The following is a 22,500-nucleotide window of genomic DNA, read 5'->3' as shown; positions in this document are numbered from 1 at the left end:
CGTTTAAATCAATTTAGTTCAGGTTCCACATTCAGACCAATATGATCTAAAGTAAAATAATAAGAGAATTACTGAGAAATAATGACAATTATAAATGTTTGAGTGTAAAAAAAAAAAAAAAAAGGTTGCAAGACAATATTAGATTTGTAAACTCTCCTTCAGTGTAATTTTGTTTTGTTCATGTTTCTCAAGTTTTTTCATTTTTGTGCTTGTTTTGTTCTTGTCATTCCTTAGTTTAGGGTTTTTGTTGATGTTCATATTTGTCAAATTTCTCAAAATGACTAAATGTTTTGTGTATTTGTAGATCCACTGTGATCTGTAAGTTATAATGTACATGTGGAAATAGAATACTGTTAAAATTACACTTACTTTTCTTAAGAAATTTCAGGTTATTCACATTTTCATCATGTAATTTTACTTCTTTCACTCTTAAACATGGAGAAAAGTTAACGGTTGACACTATTTTTAGGTTATTATTCTATTTTATTTTAATAAGGGGTTACACGGGGTTGTATTTGGAGCCTGAACTAAAACAAGTTGAACATCCATGAACTAAAGGGACACGCTGTATTCTGTCAAACCATCCACATTCCCAGTGTAGCAGCATTTTTCCAAACATTTCAGAGCCAATAATTCCTCTTATTTGTTCACTGGAGTGGAAACTGAGGCTGAACGTTCCAGGATCATCAGTTTGTTTTTATCTAATGTGATTTTTACAGACATTAAAGTGAACATAGACTCAGGAAACAACCACAGAAGGAACATCAGGTAAATGCAGCCATTAGAAGTGAGATCATTCAAAGGACTGCAGTAATGATGAAGGTAAAGCTAATAAAACTCACAGGATGTGGACGCTGAACTGGACAAACACATGTGGATGAAGCTCATTAAGGTCTGAGTGGTTTCGGGTTGGAGGCTTTTACTGTTTAACCCTTTAAAGCAGGTGCACACAAGGATCTTCTACAGCTTCTGTAGCAGTAAAACTATTGGGTGAATTCATATCAGTTTTGATTTAGAGATTACCAGTAACTGAGAATAGATGTCATTACATTTTGGGAAAAATAGGTCAAATGTAAAATATTATGAATTTTTTAAATCTTTTTTTTTTTTCCCATTTACTTATAATGGCTGAAATTTCACATGTCTCTAGCAGCAAAACTTTTGGTTGAATTCATACCAAACTGGGTTTATAGATTGCCAGTGACCCAGAATAGATGTGATCACATTTTGGGAAAAGTAGGTCAAAGTTAAAATTTTTTATGAAGTTTTAAAATCTTTTTTTTTTCTCCCATTTACCAATAACGGGCGAAATTTTTCATGTCTACAGCAGCAAAAATATGGGTTGAATTCATACCAAATTGGGTTTATAGATTGCCAGTGACCCAGAATAGATATGATTACATTTTGGGAAAAGTAGGTCAAAGTTAAAATTTTTTATGAAGTTTTAAAATAACCCCCCCCCCTCCCGACATTTACTTATAATGGAGAAATTTCAAATGTCTGCAGCAGTAAAACTATTGGGTGAATTCACACCAAAGTAGTTATAGATTGCCAGTAACCAAGAATAATGCCATTACATTTTGGTATAAAAATAGGTCAAATTTAAAATTTTTATGAATTTTTTAAATCTTTTTTTTCCATTACTTCTAATGGCTGAAATTTCACATGTCTGTTGCAGCAAACTTTTGGTTGAATTCAGACCAAATTGGGTTTATAGATTGCCAGTAACCCAGAATAGATGGTGATTACATTTTGGGAAAAATAGGTCAAAGTTCAAAATTTTTTATGAATTTTTTAAAATCTTTTTTCCCCATTTTTACTCGTAATGGCTGAAATTTCACATGTCTGTAGCAGCAAAAAAATTGGGTGAATTCAGACCAAATTGGGTTTATAGATTGCCAGTGACCCAGAATAGATGTGATTACATTTTGGGAAAATTTTGGTCAAAGTTAAATTTTTATGAATTTAAATCTTATTTTTTTCTCCATTTACTTATAATGGGAGAAATTTCACATGTCTGTAGCAGCAAAACTATTGGTTGAATTCATACCAATTTTGGGTTTTGGATTGCCAGTGACTGAGAATAGATCTCATTATATTTTGGGAAAAATAGTTCAAAGTTTAACAATTTTTTACTTAATTTTTTAAAATCTTTTTTTTTACCCATTTACTTATAATGGGTGAAATTTCACGTCTATTAAAACATCAATGTTGTTTCAATTTACTTCAGACTTGGCACATATGTAGAGGCAGTTGATATGATGACATCACCACATGCATGGATATGATGACATCAGCTGGGTCGATGCCAAAATAAGATACAATACATGCGAGGGGCGGGGTTTGTTGTGCCCGACACCACTTTTTTTTTTTTTTGCTGTGTCTGTATCAGCCTGTGTGTATTTTTATCAGTTGTGTTGGATAACGTACCGTCACAGTGCTGATGTGGCCTCTCCTCTCACACTCATTACATAACAGCTGCTTTCAGACACACTAATGAGGCCGTTAGCGTTCGCTCTGCTGATGCGTTATTCCATGACACAGGCCTTTTTCCGCTCGTATCTGACTGAGGAGTGGCCGTCCGTCTGCAGGGTCAGAACTCCTACACTCAGACGCCCGTGATCACACAGAACCTGAAGGCAACACGCTCAGGAAACTGGAGCATTAACTCAACCTTCTAACATGTCCAGTCAAATAAACACCTCATAGAAATACTGCACAGTATGATGCATTCAAGGACAGTCGGAAATTTGTCTAAAACAGCCAAGATGATGATTTTTAGACGTGTCTGTGATATCTGTTGAAGGCAGGAGAACATGGGATCTTCACTAATTAATCGAGGTGTAAGAAAATATTGGTTCTGCAACATATCACGATATTTCATTTCACAATACTGTATCGATATTAAAAAGTACCACATCGATATTTTTAGGTATTTATTGAAATGCAGATATTGTGGAGGTTCATTTTAGTTTTTTTGTTTTTCTATATTGTTTATATTGTATTTATTATTATTAACACTGTTTTATTAAATAATGTTTATTTGAAGCATCCTAAAAGCACTTTTTTCTGTCTGAGAGGCAGATGGGAGTTCCTTTGTTGGTATCAGACTGAAATAATGTTCTAATGTTAGTTCTGAACGAATAGAATATGAACATTTGAACAGGATCTGAAACTGTAATGTCTGTAAAACAGAATTTCAGTTTGAACTCAGGAACATTTTGTGATAGAACATTAGATCCTGTTGGGATCAAATAAAAATGTGTTTATATTTGTACATATTTCTGGTGTAATTTAATTCTTCCAGGAATAACCATTTAAAAAAAATTGCCTTTTTAACAGTATCATGATATATCGTGATATATCGTATCGTGATCCTAGTATTATGATTTGTATAGTATTGCCAGATTCTTGCCAATACACAACCCAAATAATTAATCAAATTTTTTCATTGACGCACATTTTGTTACATTATTTTTTATCCATTTCAGGAAAAATGCGAACACATACCATCACTTTACACGTGTAGAAACCACCTGAATCACCGTCTTTCCTTTATTTCCTGTTTCGTTCCAGGTCATATGAAGATCGGATACGCACTTTACTTCTTCTCGTACAGCAGCTGGATGGGCAGGGCTGTTTTCATGGAGGATCTGTACGTCATGCCTGAGTACAGAGGTACAGTACCAGACAAATGCAGGTGTTTGGGTGTGAAACAGCTGTAGCGTCTGATAAGAAATGGTTGTATCTGTGTTTTTTAGGAAAAGGCATCGGAAAAGCACTGATGAGTAAAGTAGCCCAGGTGAGCAGGTCCAGTTCATTTGGACTTTTCCAAGCTCCACATTAACCCTGAAGTACCGCTAATGAAGTTCTAATACGTGTCCTGCTGCTGTTCTGTGCTAGTTGGGTCTGGCCGCGGCTGCCACCAGCTCAACTTCACCGTCCTGGACTGGAACAAATCGTCTGTGGACTTCTACCTCCACCAGGGCTGCACCGACGTCACCACCGACATGGGCTACCACTACATGAGCTGCAAAGGGGAGGCCATGGAGCACCTGGCCCAGCCCTGACCCGCCCCTGGCACCTGGCCCAGCCCTGACCCCGCCCCTGGCACCTGACCCCCACACCTGGTCCCTGACCCCAGCCCCTGGCACCTGACCCCACACCTGGCCCAGCTCTGACCCCGCCCCTGGCACCTGACCTCACACCTGGTCCATGACCCCGCCCCTGGCACCTGACCCACCCCTGGCCCAGCTCGGACCCCACACTGGGCCAGCTCTGACCCCGCCCTGCACCTGATCCCACACCTGGTCCCTGACCCCGCCCCTGGCACCTGACCCTGCCCCTGGCACCTGACCCCACACATGACACCGACCCCCCGCCATGGCCCCAAACCTGGCCCTACCATGACCCTGTCCCCACATCTGGCCAGCCCTGACCCGCCCCTGACCCCACCATGACCCTAAACCTGGCCCTGCCCTGAACCCACACCTGGCCCCCTGACCCCATACCTGGTCCAGCCCTGCCCCTGGAACCTGACTGTGGCCCTGGGCCCCAGACCCCACACCCCACACCCCACACCAGGCCCCACCATGGCCCCACACCTGGCCCCACCAGGCCCCAGACCCCACACCTTTCCCCACCATGACCCCACACCAGGCTCCACCATGACCCAACACCAGGCCCCTGACCCCACACCTGGCCCACCCCTGACCCCATATTAGCACCACCATGACCCCACACATGGCCCCACTATGACCCCACACGTGGCCCCACTGTGACCCCACACCAGGCCCACTATGACCCCACACGTGGCCCCACTATGACCCCACACCAGGCCCACTATGACCCCACACGTGGCCCCACTATGACCCCACACCAGGCCCCACCATGACCCCACACCAGGCCCACTATGACCCCACACGTAGCCCCACTATGACCCCACACGTAGCCCCACTATGACCCCACACCAGGCTCCACCATGACCCCACACGTGGCCCCACTATGACCCCACACCAGGCCCACCATGACCCCACACCAGGCCCACTATGACCCACACGTGGCCCCACTATGACCCCACACCAGGCTCCACTATGACCCCACACCAGGCCCACCATGACCCCACACGTGGCCCCACTATGACCCCACACCAGGCTCCACCATGACCCCACACCAGGCCCCTAACCCCAGTCTTCATCGGGGAGGTGAATCCACATAGTGCAGGGACAGAGCTCCACCTGGTGGCCCTTTTCCAAACCTTGACCATAGTCGTCCTAAAGGTACACACTGACCCCGTTTACACTCACACTAAAACTCTGATCATTATCTAATTAGTAGCGTTATCAGATCATCAGTGATCATGTAAACAGTGTAATCTGATTATAATAAATCAGATTAAAACACCTGGATTTGTCCCCAGTACTCCCATGTCTTTATGCATGTGTACGGGTTAATCTGATTTATTTATTTTACATGTGAACGTGTTTATTTCTGCTGTAAAGTTGGACATCAGACTGATATTAAATAGCACAATGTCAAATTAAACTTATATAAATGGTCAGATTTATTATTTAGACGTCAAACTTTGGAAAAGGTCCTCTGAAATACATTTAATCGTATGTAAACGAGGATCTGAATTCTGTGTTTAATGTGTCTTCCTGTGATATTTATGACCTAGAGCACCTTTGGTTTTGGGTGTTAAACCTAAAGACGATAAGGTGGTAGGAAGGTGTTTGTTGTGTGTGTAAAGATGTTTATTAGAGATAAAAGTCAATCTGAAATGAAGTGTTTTTAATGCACAAGCGTCCGGAAAAGCCAGGCTGTTGGATGACTGTTTTTTCTGGTTTCCCTTTAAATCGTTGATAATCGACAATAACAACAGTGACCGTCCCCTCACGCTGTCCACGGGCTGTTGTTAAGCACAACGCTGGTATTTGCACTGTTGTCCTCTTTATTGCTGTGGTTGTGATGAAATTATGAACTGCAGAGGAAACGTCTGGACTCGACATTAAACCGTCCTTCCTGGAGCCAAAAAAAACATTTCAAAGAAATGGATGAAGCCGAGAATCAGACGAAACATAATTTACTGGAATTTGGGTTTTGGATCCGGTTTATACTGTGTCTCTCAACCTGTCGTGTAAAAATAAGCCTGGCATAATTCTGTTTCTGTTTTATATCCTGTTTAATTTTGTAAAAAAATAAACTTTATGTATCATTTCCAGACGTTTAATGAAAACAGCCTGAGTCGAGGCTTATATTTGGTCCGTTTTCTTCTTCTCTAAACAAGTAAGAACCACTGACTCCTTTGGAAATTCTGCAATTTGCATGTTTGTTCATGCTTTGTTTAGCCGGTAAATGCGTAGGAATGCAGTTTTTATTTTTCGTCCGCACACACCGGCAACGTGGAACCATCGCGTTGGTTCCAGACGTCGATAAAGAGTCCGAGGTATTTATATCCAGCCTCGTCTAGAGGTTCCCATCACGTTCCACACACCCCGAGCGGCTTTAGCATCCTTCCCAACATGCATTCCTCAAACCCAGTCCAAGTTTTCTGAGATCCGACGCCAGCTCGAACCCAAACACCATGTCCGTCGTATTTCTGTCTAATCCACCTGATGTCTTCGCAATAAATCAACCCGGGAACGCCACGATGGTGCGTCGGACGCATTTTCCCAAACTCTGTGCTGTTTTCAGTTCAGACGTCGATGAATATTTGAAAATTTGCCAAAAGATAAGTGTGTTTTCAGACGTTATGTGCATCCGGTCTCCATCAGAGGTGATTCTCACGTATGTCAGAGTTCTTTTATCTTCTGTCTGAAATGACTGAGTTTGTTTGTGTTCAGAGGATCAAACCCTGTGTGACTGCAGTTCAATAAAGTCATGTGCTCTGTCCAAGTGTCGTCTGTTGCCTTCATGTCTGCAAATGGATGTATTTAGTTCGACCTTTGTTCATTTCAGGCCACAGTCATGGTCTGACAATCCCTGATTGCCATATGACCCTGAAAATGCCTGACACAACATCAGGAGTGTTCAGGTTTCCTCCTGCAACATGTTTTTGCCAGAAGTGCTAGTAAGTGTGTTAGCGGTGTGGCGGTGTAGTGGTTAGCGCTTCCACCTCCCAACAAGAAGGTTCCATTCCAAACAAGTTTAAGGGGTAATTCTCCTGTTGGTCCACAAGTGCCTTCAATGGCAGCTGCTAATGTGCTAATGCTAATGCTAGGTGCTTTGTGTGTTATGATGAGCAAAATGCAGAGACTAAATTTCCTTGCAGGGATAATGAAGCGTGTTAACCTTTAACCTTTGAAGGGACTTGGTTTGGGGATTTCACCCCAATGGTTTGGCCACCTACAATGTCAAGAGCAATCGAGTTTCCTCTTGCAACATTTTTTTGTCAGAATTGCTAGTAACTGTTAGCGGCGTAGTGGTTAGCGCTTCCACCTCACAACAAGAAGGTTCCGTTCAAAACAGGTTAATATGGGCTAATTCTCCTGTTAGTTCATGAGTGCCTTCAATGAGCGCTGCTAATGCTAATGCTAGGTGCTTTGTGTGTTATAATGGGTAAAATGCAGAGACTAAACTTCCTTGCAGAGATAATGTAACGTGTTAACCTTTAACCTTTGAAGGGGCTCGGGTTGGATCCAATCTCAATGGTTCACCCACTAACGAGTTAAAATGAAGAGTTAAATTCTCAATTAAAACACATCTGAGACAAAATGTAGAATTTTCTAATATTAAATTTCTGAGATGAAAGCTGTACATGTATGAGATAAACTAATATTAAGAAAGTTGTAATTTTACAAGAAAAAACCCTCACATTTGCAAAAATGGATAATCTGTGTAAGTAATGGGTCATAAATTGGCATAAAAACTCTAATTCTCTGAGATTAAAGTTGTAAATGTACAAAATAAAACAAATGAAAGTGTTAAATGGGATTAAAGTGTTAAATTTACAATAAAAGCACATTAATGACACAAAATACAGGCTCTTCTCAGATTATAGTCACAAATAATTGCAGAAATACACGAATACCACAGTGTAGTATACTACACAGTGTAGTACTCTGCAGTGTAGTCTACACTTCAGAGTACTTCAACCTCTACGTATACATGAGTACTTCATTCCACATTACTGTTTTGTCTCCATGTCACTCGAGGCTTCACCTGTTAACAGGCCTGTTTTTGCCTGTACTGTACTTTCCTAGTACTTTGCAGTACTTTCCCTGTACTTTGACTGTACTTGTACTTTGCAGTACTTTCCCTATACTTTCCTTGTACTTTGCAGCACTTTGCCTGTTCTTGTACTTTGCAGTACTTTTCTTGTACTTTGCAGTACATTGCCTGTACTTGTACTTTGCAGTTCTTCCCCAGTACTTTCCTTGTACTTTGCCAGTACTTTGCAGTACTTTCCTTGTACTTTGCAGTACTTTCCTTGTACTTTGCCACTACTTTGCAGTACTTTCCTTGTACTTTGCAGTACTTTCTCTGTACTTTGCAGTACTTTCTCTGTACTTTGCAGTACTTTCCTTGTACTTTGCCACTACTTTGCAGTACTTTCCTTGTACTTTGCAGTACTTTCTCTGTACTTTGCAGTACTTTACTTGTACTTTGCCACTTCTTTGCAGTACTTTCTCTGTACTTTGCAGTACTTTACTTGTACTTTGCCACTTCTTTGCAGTACTTTACTTGTACTTTGCCACTACTTTGCAGTACTTTCTCTGTACTTTGCAGTGCTTTCCTTGTACTTTGCAGTACTTTCCTTGTACTTTGCCAGTACTTTCTCTGTACTTTGCAGTACTTTACTTGTACTTTGCCACTTCTTTGCAGTACTTTCTCTGTACTTTGCAGTACTTACTTGTACTTTGCCACTTCTTTGCAGTACTTTACTTGTACTTTGCCACTACTTTGCAGTACTTTCTCTGTACTTTGCAGTGCTTTCCTTGTACTTTGCCACTACTTTGCAGTACTTTCTCTGTACTTTGCAGTACTTTCCTTGTACTTTGCAGTACTTTCCTTGTACTTTGCCAGTACTTTCCCTGTACTTTGCAGTACTTTCCTTGTACTTTGCCACTGTTTTGCAGTACTTTCCTTGTACTTTGCAGTACTTTCCTTGTACTTTGCCACTGTTTTGCAGTACTTTCTCTGTACTTTGCAGTACTTTCCTTGTACTTTGCAGTACTTTCTCTGTACTTGCAGTACTTGTACTTTGCAGTACTTTCCTTGTACTTTGCCAGTACTTTCTCTGTACTTTTGCAGTACTTTGCCTGTACTTTGCAGTACTTTACTTGTACTTTGCAGTACTTTCTCTGTACTTTGCAGTACTTTGCCTGTACTTTGCAGTACTTTCCTTGTACTTTGCAGTACTTTCTCTGTACTTTGCAGTACTGTCCTGTACTTTGCAGTACTTTCTCTGTACTTTGCAGTACTTTGCCTGTCCTCTACCGCCACCGTGTGGTCACGTGTATACCCGCTGCTCTCGCGGATGCTCCATATTTGTGTCTCGTGCCAGTAGATGAAAGTGTCCTGACACACACACACACACACACACACACACACACACACACACACACACACACACACACAGCCCGGTGCGCTTTGTCTCCGGTCTCGTGCTCCTCCGTGGACCGTGACGGCGGATGTGCGCTCGCGCTTCTTTCTCCTCCGTCGGAGCTTTTGTCACGGACCAGGACGCACGGAAAAGTTGCCGTGCGGCTCCGGTAGAGCGGCTCGGCGCGTGTCTGACAGTGACCCCCCAGACGGAGCCGTTAACGGAAGGCACGAGCTGACTCAACGAATCACAGGCAGAAGGATGCAACAGTTGAGGCGCGCGCGCCGCTCCGCGCACACTCGCAGATGGAGCCCGTGACCTGGTCGGAGCAGGAGCGGAGGTTCGGTCGCTTTAAATCCCGCATCGACTAATCGGTGAAACCGAGCGCACATTCGGCGGAGCTGCGGAAGGCGCGTGTGGGAGCGGGCTGGTGGCGGAGCTGCGCGTGTTTTTCCAGAATGGACGTTTGGACGGAGCGGCTGTTCTGAGGCTCCCTGCTCACGCTCGTGGGGAATGGAGTTGCACCGGGGCCCGGGGTCGGTGTGCGGAGCTGAGTAGCACCGGGGTCGGTGTGCGCCAACATGCAGCGGATTCTGCAGCGGAGGCGCGTGCGCAGGCTGCGGGTGCTCTGGGCTTCTCTGGCGCTGCTGGCTCTGGCTCTGGCCGCGTGCAGCGCGCTCTTCACGGCGTGGACCTGGCGACAGACGCGGGACCTGTCCCAGTCCTTCCAGATCCTGCAGGACCGACTCGAGCAGGTTTGTGTCATGTGTGGGTCCCGCGGCGCGTGCCCGTGGGCTGCATGTGTTTACGCCGCGGTAATATTTACTCCTGTGCAACTTTTCAAACACCTTCAAGTGTTTGTTATGTAAGTTCTTTTGTGGCTGCGGTTTACGGGAATGCTCGCGGGGGGTTATGGAAAAATGCAATTCCACACTGCCCCCCCCCCCCCCACTGCACATTCTCCATTCTCTGCGCTGTTTCCTGCTGCCTTCTCCACTTGGCGCTTTTATGCTTTACCAATAAGCGCAGTCAACCGTGGACTGAGTGGGTGCTTATTTTTGTGGTCAACCCCCCTCACCCCCTTCACCCTCCCCCCTCGCCAGCTTTAATTACTCTGGTGCCAGTTACTCTACAGTTTTATCTGAATTTACTGGAAAGCCTCAGCTATTTGGCATGGGAGCACTTTGGACCCAAACGCACGGAGGTTTGAGGCGTGAAAGAGGATAAACGGCGGCAAGTGTAAATCATCTGCAACACGCACACCCACTTCCACGGAGACAGCATGAACCCACGGCTCAGAGCAGGGGGATGTGTGGAGGAATATTAAGGACAGTTTAGGAAAAAGGGGGAGTGGGCAGTCTGGGGTTAACGGGGGAGATTTATAATAGTTTATGAGAAGAAACTGCATCTGCAAAGAAAAACTGAGGAATTAACATGAAAAACTCATATTATAAGGAAAAAAAACACAGTCTGTGGGATTATAGTCTCATATTTGGCAACAAAATAAAGACAGAACTCATTTTAGACTAAGATTTTGCGGTTTGATGTTGTTGTCTAGAGTTTTGCACTGGTAAAGTTACAAGAAAACACCCATTTACAAGACAAAATATGAATATTCTCTCAGATTATTCTTTTAGTGCAAAAGCATGAGACAAAAAACACCAAGTTGGCAAAAAATAGAAATTTTTTTATCTAAAGTCAATAAATTGTCTCATAGGTCGCAGAGGGAGATTGAAGTTGGAAATTTAGAGAAACATAATGATTAAAATGTTAAATTCTCATTAAACCATGTTTCTGAGACAAAATATAGGATATTCTGACTTTATAGTCACAAATATTCCCTGGAAATCAAAGTTGTAAATGAATGAGATGAAAAACCAACGAGTGAGGTTGTAAATTTAGCAAGAAAAAAAAAACTCACATTTGGAAGAAAAAAAATCTTTCTGTATTAAATTTAATCCTAAATGCATAAAAAATCTAAAATTTTATGAGATTAAAGTTGTAAATGCACAAATAAAAACAAATTAATAAAAAATAAATATTCTGAGATTGTGAAGGTGTAGATTTACAAGAAGAAGAAAAAAAATCTAAAAAATGATAATTGTTAATCCCTGGGATTAAAGTGTTAAAGTCACAATAAAAACACATTAATGAGATTAAAAAAAACCTGGATATTCTCAGATTATTGTCACAAATATTTGCAGAAATCCTCTGAGATGAAAGCTGGAAATATTTGAGGTGAAACAAATGAACCCTTTCACTCATTGAAATACTCTGAAATTCAAAATTCCAACCTTAGTGTGTTATTGGACGTCGTCATCCACCTCCTCGTTGGTTGCCATGACAACAGTCTCCCTCCTTTGGCCATAAAACATCTGAGCAGCACTTGCTAAAAAGTAAACACATGCAATAAAACAGCTGTTTAAGGTCATAAATGGACAAAAATCACTTATATTCAGTGTTTACAGCTTCAACATGTCTATAAAATCTGTCTGAATCACTGTGCCCCATATTTATTGTTTGTGGAAATGACCAAAAATAGTCAGCTGCTCAATAAAGGGTTAATGAAATTGTACATTTTCAAGAAAAAAACCTGGACATTTTGTTGTATTAAAGGGTCATAACATGGCATAAAACTCTTAAGTTGTAAAATGGCTAGGGAAAAAACCAGCGAATTCTCTGAGATGAATTTAAAATGTGCAAAAATGTAATGACTCATTAATGACGAGAGTCTGTATGTAACTCAAAAGTAATACAGGAGTCATGTAATGCATTACAATTCTGAGAGTAATACTGAGTAAAGTGTTTATTATTTAACTTTTATTTAACCAGGTAAGTTAAGCCCTGTCCATTCGAAGATGGTTTCGGTCGTATCTGGTACAGTTTGTATCGGACAGGCCTTTGGTCTTCATGGAACCAGCGTTTTCAGTCACTGAAACACACACTTGATGAAACAGAACCCAGGGTGGATACATTTGAAAAACAATCCGGTTTTGTGTTTTCGTCTGTGCAACCAGGGTGTGAATTGTGGGGGGGTGAGGGGGTGGGAGGGATCAGTCCCCCCCTCTGGTTTTTACATCCCTACTTCTGCTCAATGAATTTCATCCTGGGGTGGGGGGGGGTGGGGGGGGTCAACCAACCCATGTAATAGCAGCAGGTTGTGACAGTTTTCTTCCACCTCTATCCAACATTACTGACTCTTTACTGACATTACTCTATCCACATTCACCTGAACCCAACTGTCGACAGCCTCAGAATTAGCAAACGTCCCCGTGCACTGGGGCGCCATAAAAGGGGGGGGGGGTGAACATGAAAACATTCCTGGGGCACAGCATTGTGTGTCCAGTGGATACAGGCTAGAAGGTGTGATCATTTTCGTGCAAGACCAGCTGAATAACAGAGGAACGAACAGGGAGCTGGACTCTGAAAGTGTGTAAGTTTCACTTTCGTTTCACACCAGCGTTAGTTACGTTAGTAACAGACCACACCCCCAGGTATATGGGGGGTGTGGTCACGGCTCAGATGATAGAGCGAGTTGTCCAGTAACTGAAGGGTTGGTGGTTCGAATCCTGCTCTGTCCCAGTCATGTGCTGTTGTGTCCTTGGCTCCAGTGCTGCCACTCACACTGGTGTATGATTGTGTATGAATGTTCAGTGGTCAGCTGTGGATACAAATGTAGTAATAATAATAATAGTAATAATAATAATAATAATAATAATAATAATAATAATAATAATAATAATAATGGATTGGATTTCCATAGTGCTTTTCTAGACACCCAAAGCGCTTTACATTATTGACCCATTATTCATTCACTCTCACATTCTCCCTCTGGTGGTGGTGAACTACACCTGTATCCACAGCTGACCTGGGACAGGCTGACAGAGGCGTGGCCGCCCTGTGGCCCCTCCCACCACCAAACATTCATACACCAGTGTGGGTGGCACTGGAGGCAGGGAGGGTGAAGTGTCTTGCCCAAGGACACAACAGCACATGGACAGAGCGGGATTTGAACCGCCAACCCTTCGGTTATTGGACGACCCGCTGTAGTTTACCACCACCAGAGTGTGAATGTGTGAGTGAATGAATAATGGATCCACTGTACGCGCTTTGAGTATGCGTTCATAGAAAAGCACTATATAAATCTGTTATTATAGTATATAACTGCCCCCCCAATCACACGACTGTATGACCGAACTTCAACTTTTCTAAAATGATGATGTCATAGCCCCACCTCTGTAACCTTTCACCCTGGAAGCAAGACGCCACTTCACAACAACAACAACAACAACAACAACAACCACAATGGTGGACTACAGAGTCGTGCTGGTGCTACAACAGATATTGAGCTTATTGGAAATATTGAATCCTAGTCTTCGCCTACTTTTTCATTACAATGAGCGACAAACAACCATAGCTAACAGTGTTCACTACATGCTCCTGGATCTACCGCAGAAAAGGGCAACCAGATGGAAATATCAGATCAGACCCAGTAGAACCAAGCAGACTTCATGCTCAAGCTCCATGTCTTGTTGTCCATTTTTTGTGAGAGCATTAGAACGCCTGGCATTTGTGCTACATTGTTTTCAGTGGTTTCGTGTGGAGGCAGATATTTCCTGAAATGACTCTGTGTTTACAGAGCTGCTTTTTGAAAACAACAAAGAAAAAGATGGGATAGGAAAAGATGCGGTTTCGTGTGGACATGGTCTTAGTCGAGAACTGATTCTCATTTACATATAAAGATGAACAAGCAATCACTCCCACATTCACACCTATGGGCAATTTACATTAACCAGTTAACCTATCAGTGCATGTCTTTGGATGGTGGGAGGAGCCAGAGTTCATGGAGAGAACCCACGCAAACACGGAGAGAACATGCAAACTCCACACAGAAAGGTTCCACCCCCATCGACTGGTGTTGGAATGGAACTCAGGACCTTCTGTCTGTGAGGCACCAGTGCTCTCCACTGCACCACCATGTCCCCCACCACTCACTGAGCTACCCCTCCACATGTACCTCAGGGCAAATATATGCATCCCAAGGCTCTCATATCGCTTGTACTGTGGTGGGGGGGGGGTTGGGCTCTACTGTGCCATTTATGACAAGAATCTGTACGTAACTCCACAGTAACACAGGAGTCATGTAACGCATTAAGGTAAGGAATTACTCTTAAATAACAGTAAGAGGTCATCTGTAATGGATTACAGTTTGGAAGGAACTTGCACAAACACTGGTGTATAGGGGCTGGCTTGAAAAATGGTAAATGGTGCTTGAAACAGTGCTTGAATTTGACCTTAAAACTGTGTCTGAACCCTGTAGAATACTTGCGTTTTCCTTGTATCGTTCTGCCCCCCCCCCACCTCGCTCTAAGTTGGGTCTGACTCTGCAGCCTCTTTGCACGTCTTGCACTTGCAGCGAGTGTTAGATTCCAGCCATCGGTTGCATCACCAGCCCAAATTGTTTTCTAAAGGCAGCCAAGGACCCTGATGGAAATTCTTCTGGTTTCTTGTGAGTTTGGAGTATTTACAAAGCAGGTTTGACTGGGTGGGAGATTAGGGACAGGTTGGCTGTGGATCATGTTGGACAGACCTACACACACACACACACACACACACATGCACACACCATACACACCACACACGCACACATACACACAGTTCCTCCCTAACACACACACTCACACACATGTGCAGTGTTGATGCTGGAGCGTTTCCCGTGGGGCCCCGTTCGTCCATTTGACTGGTGGCCAAGTCCTGATGAGAGCCAGCGAGTCCAGGTCTGGAGCCTAGACCCTCTGGCTGCCTGCTTTTCCACAGTAGCAGTGCAGTTCCACACACTGTCCCTGAGCGTCTGCCTTCCTATAGGCCAGAGTTTCTCAAAATGTGGGGCGGGCCCCCCAGGGGAGGCACGAAGACTTGCCGAGGGGGGCGTGGGATCACTCCTGGGTGTTTTTTTTTCTTCAGATTAGCACACTGTCCTTTCTATAGGCTAACAGTAGCGGTGCAGTTCCACACACTGTCCTTCCTATAGACTAACAGTAGCGGTGCAGTTCCACACACTGTCCTTCCTATAGGCTAACAGTAGCGGTGCAGTTCCACACACTGTCCTTCCTGTAGGCTAACAGTAGCGGTGCAGTTCCACTACTGTCCTTCCTATAGGCTAACAGTAGCGGTGCAGTTCTACACTCTCCTTCCTGTAGGCTAACAGTAGGGTTGCAGTTCCGACACTTCTCCTTCCTGTAGGCTAACAGTAGCGGTGCAGTTCCACACTCTCCTTCCTGTAGGCTAACAGTAGCGGTGCAGTTCCACACACTCTCCTTCCTGTAGGCTAACAGTAGCGGTGCAGTTCCACACACTCTCCTTCCTGTAGGCTAACAGTAGCGGTGCAGTTCCACACACTGTCCTTCCTATAGGCTAACAGTATCGGTGCAGTTCCACACACTGTCCTTCTGTAGGCTAACAGTAGCGGTTGCAGTTCCACACACTGTCCTTCCTATAGACTACCAGTAGCGGTGCAGTTCCACACACTGTCTTCCTATAGGCTAAACAGTAGCGGTGCAGTTCCACACACTGTCCTTCCTGTAGGCTAACAGTAGCGGTGCAGTTCCACTACTGTCCTTCCTATAGGCTAACAGTAGCGGTGCAGTTCTACACTCTCCTTCCTGTAGGCTAACAGTAGCGGTGCAGTTCCACACTCTCCTTCCTGTAGGCTAACAGTAGCGGTGCAGTTCCACACTCTCCTTCCTGTAGGCTAACAGTAGCGGTGCAGTTCCACACACTCTCCTTCCTGTAGGCTAACAGTAGCGGTGCCGTTCACACCACTGTCCTTCTGTAGGCTAACAGTAGCGGTGCAGTTCCACACTCTCCTTCCGTAGGCTAACAGTAGCGGTGCAGTTCCACACACTCTCCTTCCTGTAGGCTAACAGTAGCGGTGCAGTTCCACACACTGTCCTTCCTGTAGGCTAACAGTAGCGGTGCACTTCCACACTCTCCTTCCTGTACTCTACCTCCGCTCACTTCCACAGCTCCACACTCTGCTGCCTCGGCACCACGTCTCTGTCAGAAGGCCACATGTGAGGAATGCGAAGCGCTGAAAACATGTATTAGGTGTTGCAACCGCCGTGTGAGGAAGTGGTGGAGGTTTGGCAGAGGCCGTCTGGCTGCACGGGCGCCGCGCCAACGCGCTCCGAGTAAAGCAATTGGACAGACGCTAACAGAGGCTGTTTGACTGTTTCAACAGGTCAACACACAGAGGAAGGCCATCGTTCAACTCATACTGGAGAAGAGAGAGCTGCTGGTCGGACAGAGGGTCAAACGAGATGGTGGGTACTCAGATTACATTAGAGTAGATTATGTTAGCATACATTACATTACATTAGAGTAGATTACATTTCATTACAATAGATTACATTAGAATAGATTACATTACATTAGAATAGATTACATTAGATTAGGTAACATTACATTAGAGTAGATTACATTAGAACACATTACATTACATTAGATTACATTAGAATGCATTACATTAGAGTACATGACATTAGAGTAGATTACATTACATTAGAATACATTACATTACAGTACAATAAATTACATTACATTAGAATAGATTACATTACATTAGAGCAGATTACATCACATTAGATTAGATAACATTACATTAGAGTAGATTACATTACATTAGAATAGATTACATTAGAATAGATTTATTAGAATATAATACATTACAATACGTTAAAATAAATTAAATTATATTACAGTACAATAGATTAGATTAGATTAAAATAGATTACATTACATTATATTAGATTAGTCGACATTGGAATAGATTACAATAGATTAGATTCAAATAAATTAGATTATATTACATTAGAGTAGATTATATTACATTAGAGTATAATACATTACAATAAATTACATTACATTAGAGTAAATTACATCACTTTAGAACAGATTACATGTTAAATTAAATTACATTAGATTAAAATAGATCACATTACATTAGAAGAGATTAGATAACCTTACATAATGTTAAATTACATTACATTACATTCGTGGCCCAGGCCTTTATTTCTGTCATGTGCAGAAGGTACCACGCCTTTATTTCTAATTGCCTCCCTATAAAAAATCAAAATGTTCTCCAGTGTTAAAGTACTGAATGTTCTAAAAACACTAACCCTAACAGTCTGAAAATACGAGTCGTCTAATGTCTCAGTTACTAGAAACCATTTGTTGCTTAGTTGAGCTTTTATTGTGTAAATCCTTCCGTATTGTAGTTTCTATAGATGACACACACCTGCAGTGGCTGAACTCGGCCTAGAACATTCACATGACTGATCTAGAACAACAAAGCAGAAAGTGAAAGAACTGGATTATAATGTTAAAAATGGTAGACATGAACATTGAACCAGCAGCAGGAGTTTATCCTCATTATTATTTTTTTTTTTTACTGGACTGTATTTGATATCAGTTTTTATTTTTTTATGTCGACCTTGGTCCTCGCTATTATTTTCGACTCATCTGCTGTCACTCCCAGTTTTTTATTTGAGAAAATGCAGTTTTGCTTTTAGTCTTTGACCTGAATAGTGGACGGTTGATAATGACATTCACCAACTCTGGTTAAACTGGTTGACATCATTTAACGAACCACAGTCAAATTTCCAATAATCCAAAAGAATGTGGACAAGGTGATGGAAATATGACATTTCATAATAACTGTGATATGTTCATGATGCAGTGGTTGTGGGATGTCTGTTCTGGAGTTGAAGAATGTCCTGATTCTGTGTTTACCAGGTTATTTTGACAGCAGTACAAGCTAACAGGAGTTTAACCGGCTACACGTCCATTTCGTTAGCCTCATAGCAGAATTGCCTAAGTCGTTTTTTTTTTTTTTTTGGGCCAAATTGTGATGTGTGCAGTAAATGAAGCAGCAGTGTTAGCAGAGTAAAGTCATGCGAAAAAAAAAAAAAGACTAAAGGCAATTATACTTTGAGGCTAACAATTTGTAGATATCTTTGGCTAACTGTGGTGGCTAATGGCTAATCCAAAAACAGAGCAGGGAGTGAACCTTGATGAGCTAACACTAAAGTTACTACTGGTTTAATGAAGATACCAAACACACTGCTAACAAAGAAGACGAAGAGAAGGAAATGAAGAAACACAAACAAGTAATTTTAGCCACATGCTAAATTTTAGCACAGTTTGATAAAAGTGTAATCCATAAAACAAGTAGCCAGCTAGCTGACAGACTGGCTAATACGGTACTAAACTAAGTCCAACATTATTCATAGCAATGATGGTAGAGAGTTCACGGGAGACTAACTTCCTGTTTCAGTGTCACATGGTTTCTAAATGCCCCGCCCCTTTAGGAGACGATCATTAAATCCCGTATTATTCATTACAATAAGAAAAGTCAAGGTTAGATACAGATTTCGTGTGATTCTTTTAGATCACTCAAGTAAATATTCCATCCATTCTCTTCAAGCTACATGTCATCTGAACTTTCCGACACTAAACCCACATTTTTAAGATTCACGTGAAGGCCAAAAATGTACTTTTTCTGACAAAACCTCGCAACAGATAAAACAAAGGTAAAAATGATCAAGAAAATCCAGCAAATGACATTTATGGTAAAATAAAGTTAGTAAAGAACACAGTACTTTATTCAGACTTCATCTACAAACATCCAACCACTTAATGTTCTTAACCCTTCTGACCACGCCCACACAGAAGACAGGAAGTGACATCATTGGCAAAGCATGTGGCTAATTTATACCAATAAGACAGGTATTCTAATGATATAACTGTAAACCTAATAATGTATTAGTGTAACAAAACAATGCATATTTACCCTTTAGTATGATCATTATTAGCAACAATAACCTTAACATATTATTGGCATTAATACTATTTAACCCTGTAAAGATAGATAGATAGATAGATAGATAGATAGATAGATAGATAGATAGATAGATAGATAGATAGATAGATAGATAGATAGATAGATATAGATAGATAGATAGATAGATAGATAGATAGATAGATAGATAGATACTTTATTGATCCCGAGGGAAATTCAAGACAAATTCAAGCCTGAACCATTAAATCATTGACAGAAAATTCCAGTTCTTTGAAACTGGAGCCTTTATTGGTCCTTCTGAACAACCCCGCAATTTTTTTTTTTTTTTCAAATATCAATTTCCATGTATGAGTTTCAATTTTGTATCATATTTGACACACTGGGTCTCAAAGCTCAAATATTATTATTTTTGAACAAACAAAAACATAATATAGCATAACCATGTCTAACAAATTGGTAATTCTTTTTCTAAATGGTCCCAGTTCTTCCTCCTTCCCATTAATGTCAGTATGTAGTGTCACTTGGAAAGGCCTCTGGTGAATGAACTCCTCCCCCTGGTGGATTATCTGTGTATTGCATGTATCTAATTGTATACGTCAGGTTTTCATGACAAAAAATATCACACTGATCATGTAGAGGGCTTCAAAACTCATGTATCAAATATGATACGTTTGGCGTATAGGGCCTAACCATGTCATATATATTCCATTTGTGCAGTTAGATCTCCTAAAATCTGAAACGCTGTTCCCTTGAGGTCCATATTTGTTGGAAGGTCAAATAAATTGCGTGCATACATTCTTCTGTACGTATTTTCCTGGACTCATTGAAAGCAGCTCCATGTGTTTGGGAATGCAGATGTACAGTAGTTTGCTCTTTAGCTGTCCAGATCACCACAGACACAACTATACTTACCAAGAACACTGTGTTGTTTTTTTTGGGAAGAACATTTAACACAAACGCTGGCCAGTCCTGGCCCACATGGCGCTCTGGGTCGGGTCTCCAGGCCACAGTCACTACCCGCTGCTAAAAGTTGACACAGGAAAAAGTAGGCAGCTGGATGACTGGTTTCCGAAATTACAGGTCTGACCAGAGCGGCGTGGAGGCCCAGGAACCAGCTGGATGCAGACCAGGCCTGTTGCACGCTTTGGCCACTCAAATTGATTTTTTTTTTTCCCCCGTGAGCACACGACTGACACAGCTATGATTTGTTGTGAAAGCGGGGATATTTGATGACCTATCATTGCTGTATTTATAGCAGCTGCTTGCGTCACCATCATGGGACTCGCAAAATACACAATATGTTCCCATAAACCGCCAACATCACAGTAATAATCACATTTACTCAGTTTAAGTTACGTTCCTCACCCCCTCACAACATGTATGTACTGAAGGAAGCAGATCATTGACACAAAAAGGACGTCAGAAAGTGAAGGAAGAGCAAGAAAGTTTAGCTGACAATTAATACACAAACAGTATAATTTTAGTGTCTGTTTTTGTTGATTTTGTGCCACTAGTATAACTAACATTTATTTTTTATGAAGCAGAGACATTTATTACAGTTTAATTAAAATCACATTTCTACTGTCAAGTTTTTGCTCACACTTCTGCCATTTAATAAGAAAAGGTAGAGTTTTAGGAGTTACTCGAACCTTATTAGGTTGAATATGATGCTAGTGGTAGCTGTTGAAGTCAACCAAAACACCAAAGACAGTTTGGACCTGATGTTCCATTCATAATAATCTGAGAAAATTAGGTTTTCCAATGACAGTGAGTGGCCCAGGCCTTTACTTGTGTTAGAACCAGGCCTTTATTTCCAGTTCCCTCGAGGACTGCAGCTATCGATTCTTTTTGAAGTCTAATATTCTACCAGATATTTCAGCAATTAATCGAATAATCAGATTTCATTATCAAGCCGTTATGGACACTCATTATTATAGACGACAACAAATGCATAGCCTACGTTCTAACCAGCGCTGCCGTGTTTCTCAGTTAACAATCACATTAAATCGGCTACTGTTCGGCTACTGTTGAGTGGAAGACGGGCGTTTACCTTGTGCTGGTCTCAGATGTGGACTTACACACATTACAGCAGATTCTGTTTTTTTTTTTAAGTTTGAAGTGATCCCAAACTTTGGACATCTTCTGCCTTTTGTGGACGGTCTCACTCTCTTCCATAGAACCAACTGTTTGACTCTGAGTCGAGTGCGTCACTCTTTACCGTCCATGTAGAACACAATCGTCGGAGTGGAACACAAGTGACAAAAACGAATACTCGAGGCAAAAAAAATGATTTGAGGATTTTTTGTACTCAAATTACTCGATTAATCCTTGCAGCTCTAATTCCCTTGGTATGATCCAATGTTGAAAGTACCGGAATATTCCTAAAACACTAACCCTAACGTGTCCAAATAAAAGTCGTTTATTGTTTTAGTTGATAGAAACCATTTATCACTTTGCAAAGATTTTGTGTACATACTCCTTTACTGTGGCCCTTTTCATTTCTACACACACACCTGCAGTGACTGAAATCAGCCTATAACAATAAACAATGTAAATAAAATTACATTTCTACCATATTTCTTCAGTTAGTGGCCCAGGCCTTTATTTGCCTTAGTGTCGAGCCTTTATTTCTAATTTTTTTCTGCATAAAAAGTATAAATCTTATTTTCGCGTGCTTACATTTTTGATAAAAGTATTACACAAACACTTCCCTAACTGTCAAAATAAAAGCCATCTAGTGTTTCAGTTCATTCATTGGTAGAATAGATTCATTGGTAGAGTTAGTAAAGCTTTTATTCTGTAAATGCTTCGTAGTTTCTACAGATGACACACACCTGCTGTGTCCGAACATTCAAATGGCTGATCTAGAACAATAACAGGGTCAGAAACAGCAGGATTATACTGTATTATTGAAAGCATTACATTAAACAGATATGTATTCCAGCTGCTTTGCATCGTGGGATTTGCTTGATTGTTCACACTGTGTCCAAAGTTGAACCCTCGTCTCAACATTTTTATGTCGACGTTCAGAAAACAGGGATGAAAAACCAAATTTGACACAAGGATTTGTTTAAAGAGCTGCATGTCCTGCAGGTAT

General features: G+C 41.8%; 2 protein-coding genes across 2 annotated transcripts in view; both read left to right on the top strand.

The window, feature by feature from the left end:
* Window positions 1-4,077, top strand: part of LOC115439076 (diamine acetyltransferase 2-like) — a 13,004-nt gene extending 8,927 nt beyond the window's left edge. The window contains exons 4-6 of the mRNA XM_030162973.1: window positions 3,577-3,678; window positions 3,762-3,815; window positions 3,904-4,077. Of these exons, the coding sequence (XP_030018833.1) occupies window positions 3,577-3,678; window positions 3,762-3,815; window positions 3,904-4,070 (323 nt within the window). The 3' untranslated portion in view covers window positions 4,071-4,077. The remainder of the gene's footprint in view (window positions 1-3,576; window positions 3,679-3,761; window positions 3,816-3,903) is intronic.
* Window positions 4,078-9,592: 5,515 nt separating this feature from the next.
* The window catches only part of tnfsf12 (TNF superfamily member 12), a 28,294-nt gene continuing 15,386 nt past the window's right edge, over window positions 9,593-22,500 (top strand). Inside the window, exons 1-2 of the mRNA XM_030162956.1 lie at window positions 9,593-10,299; window positions 16,785-16,866. Coding sequence (XP_030018816.1) covers window positions 10,126-10,299; window positions 16,785-16,866 — 256 coding nt within the window. The 5' untranslated portion in view covers window positions 9,593-10,125. The remainder of the gene's footprint in view (window positions 10,300-16,784; window positions 16,867-22,500) is intronic.

Source organism: Sphaeramia orbicularis, chromosome 18, assembly GCF_902148855.1.
Source record: "Sphaeramia orbicularis chromosome 18, fSphaOr1.1, whole genome shotgun sequence".
Lineage (NCBI taxonomy): Eukaryota > Metazoa > Chordata > Actinopteri > Kurtiformes > Apogonidae > Sphaeramia > Sphaeramia orbicularis.
The sequence above is the reverse complement of the archived record's forward strand: the minus strand, read 5'-3'. Positions and strand labels throughout refer to the sequence as shown.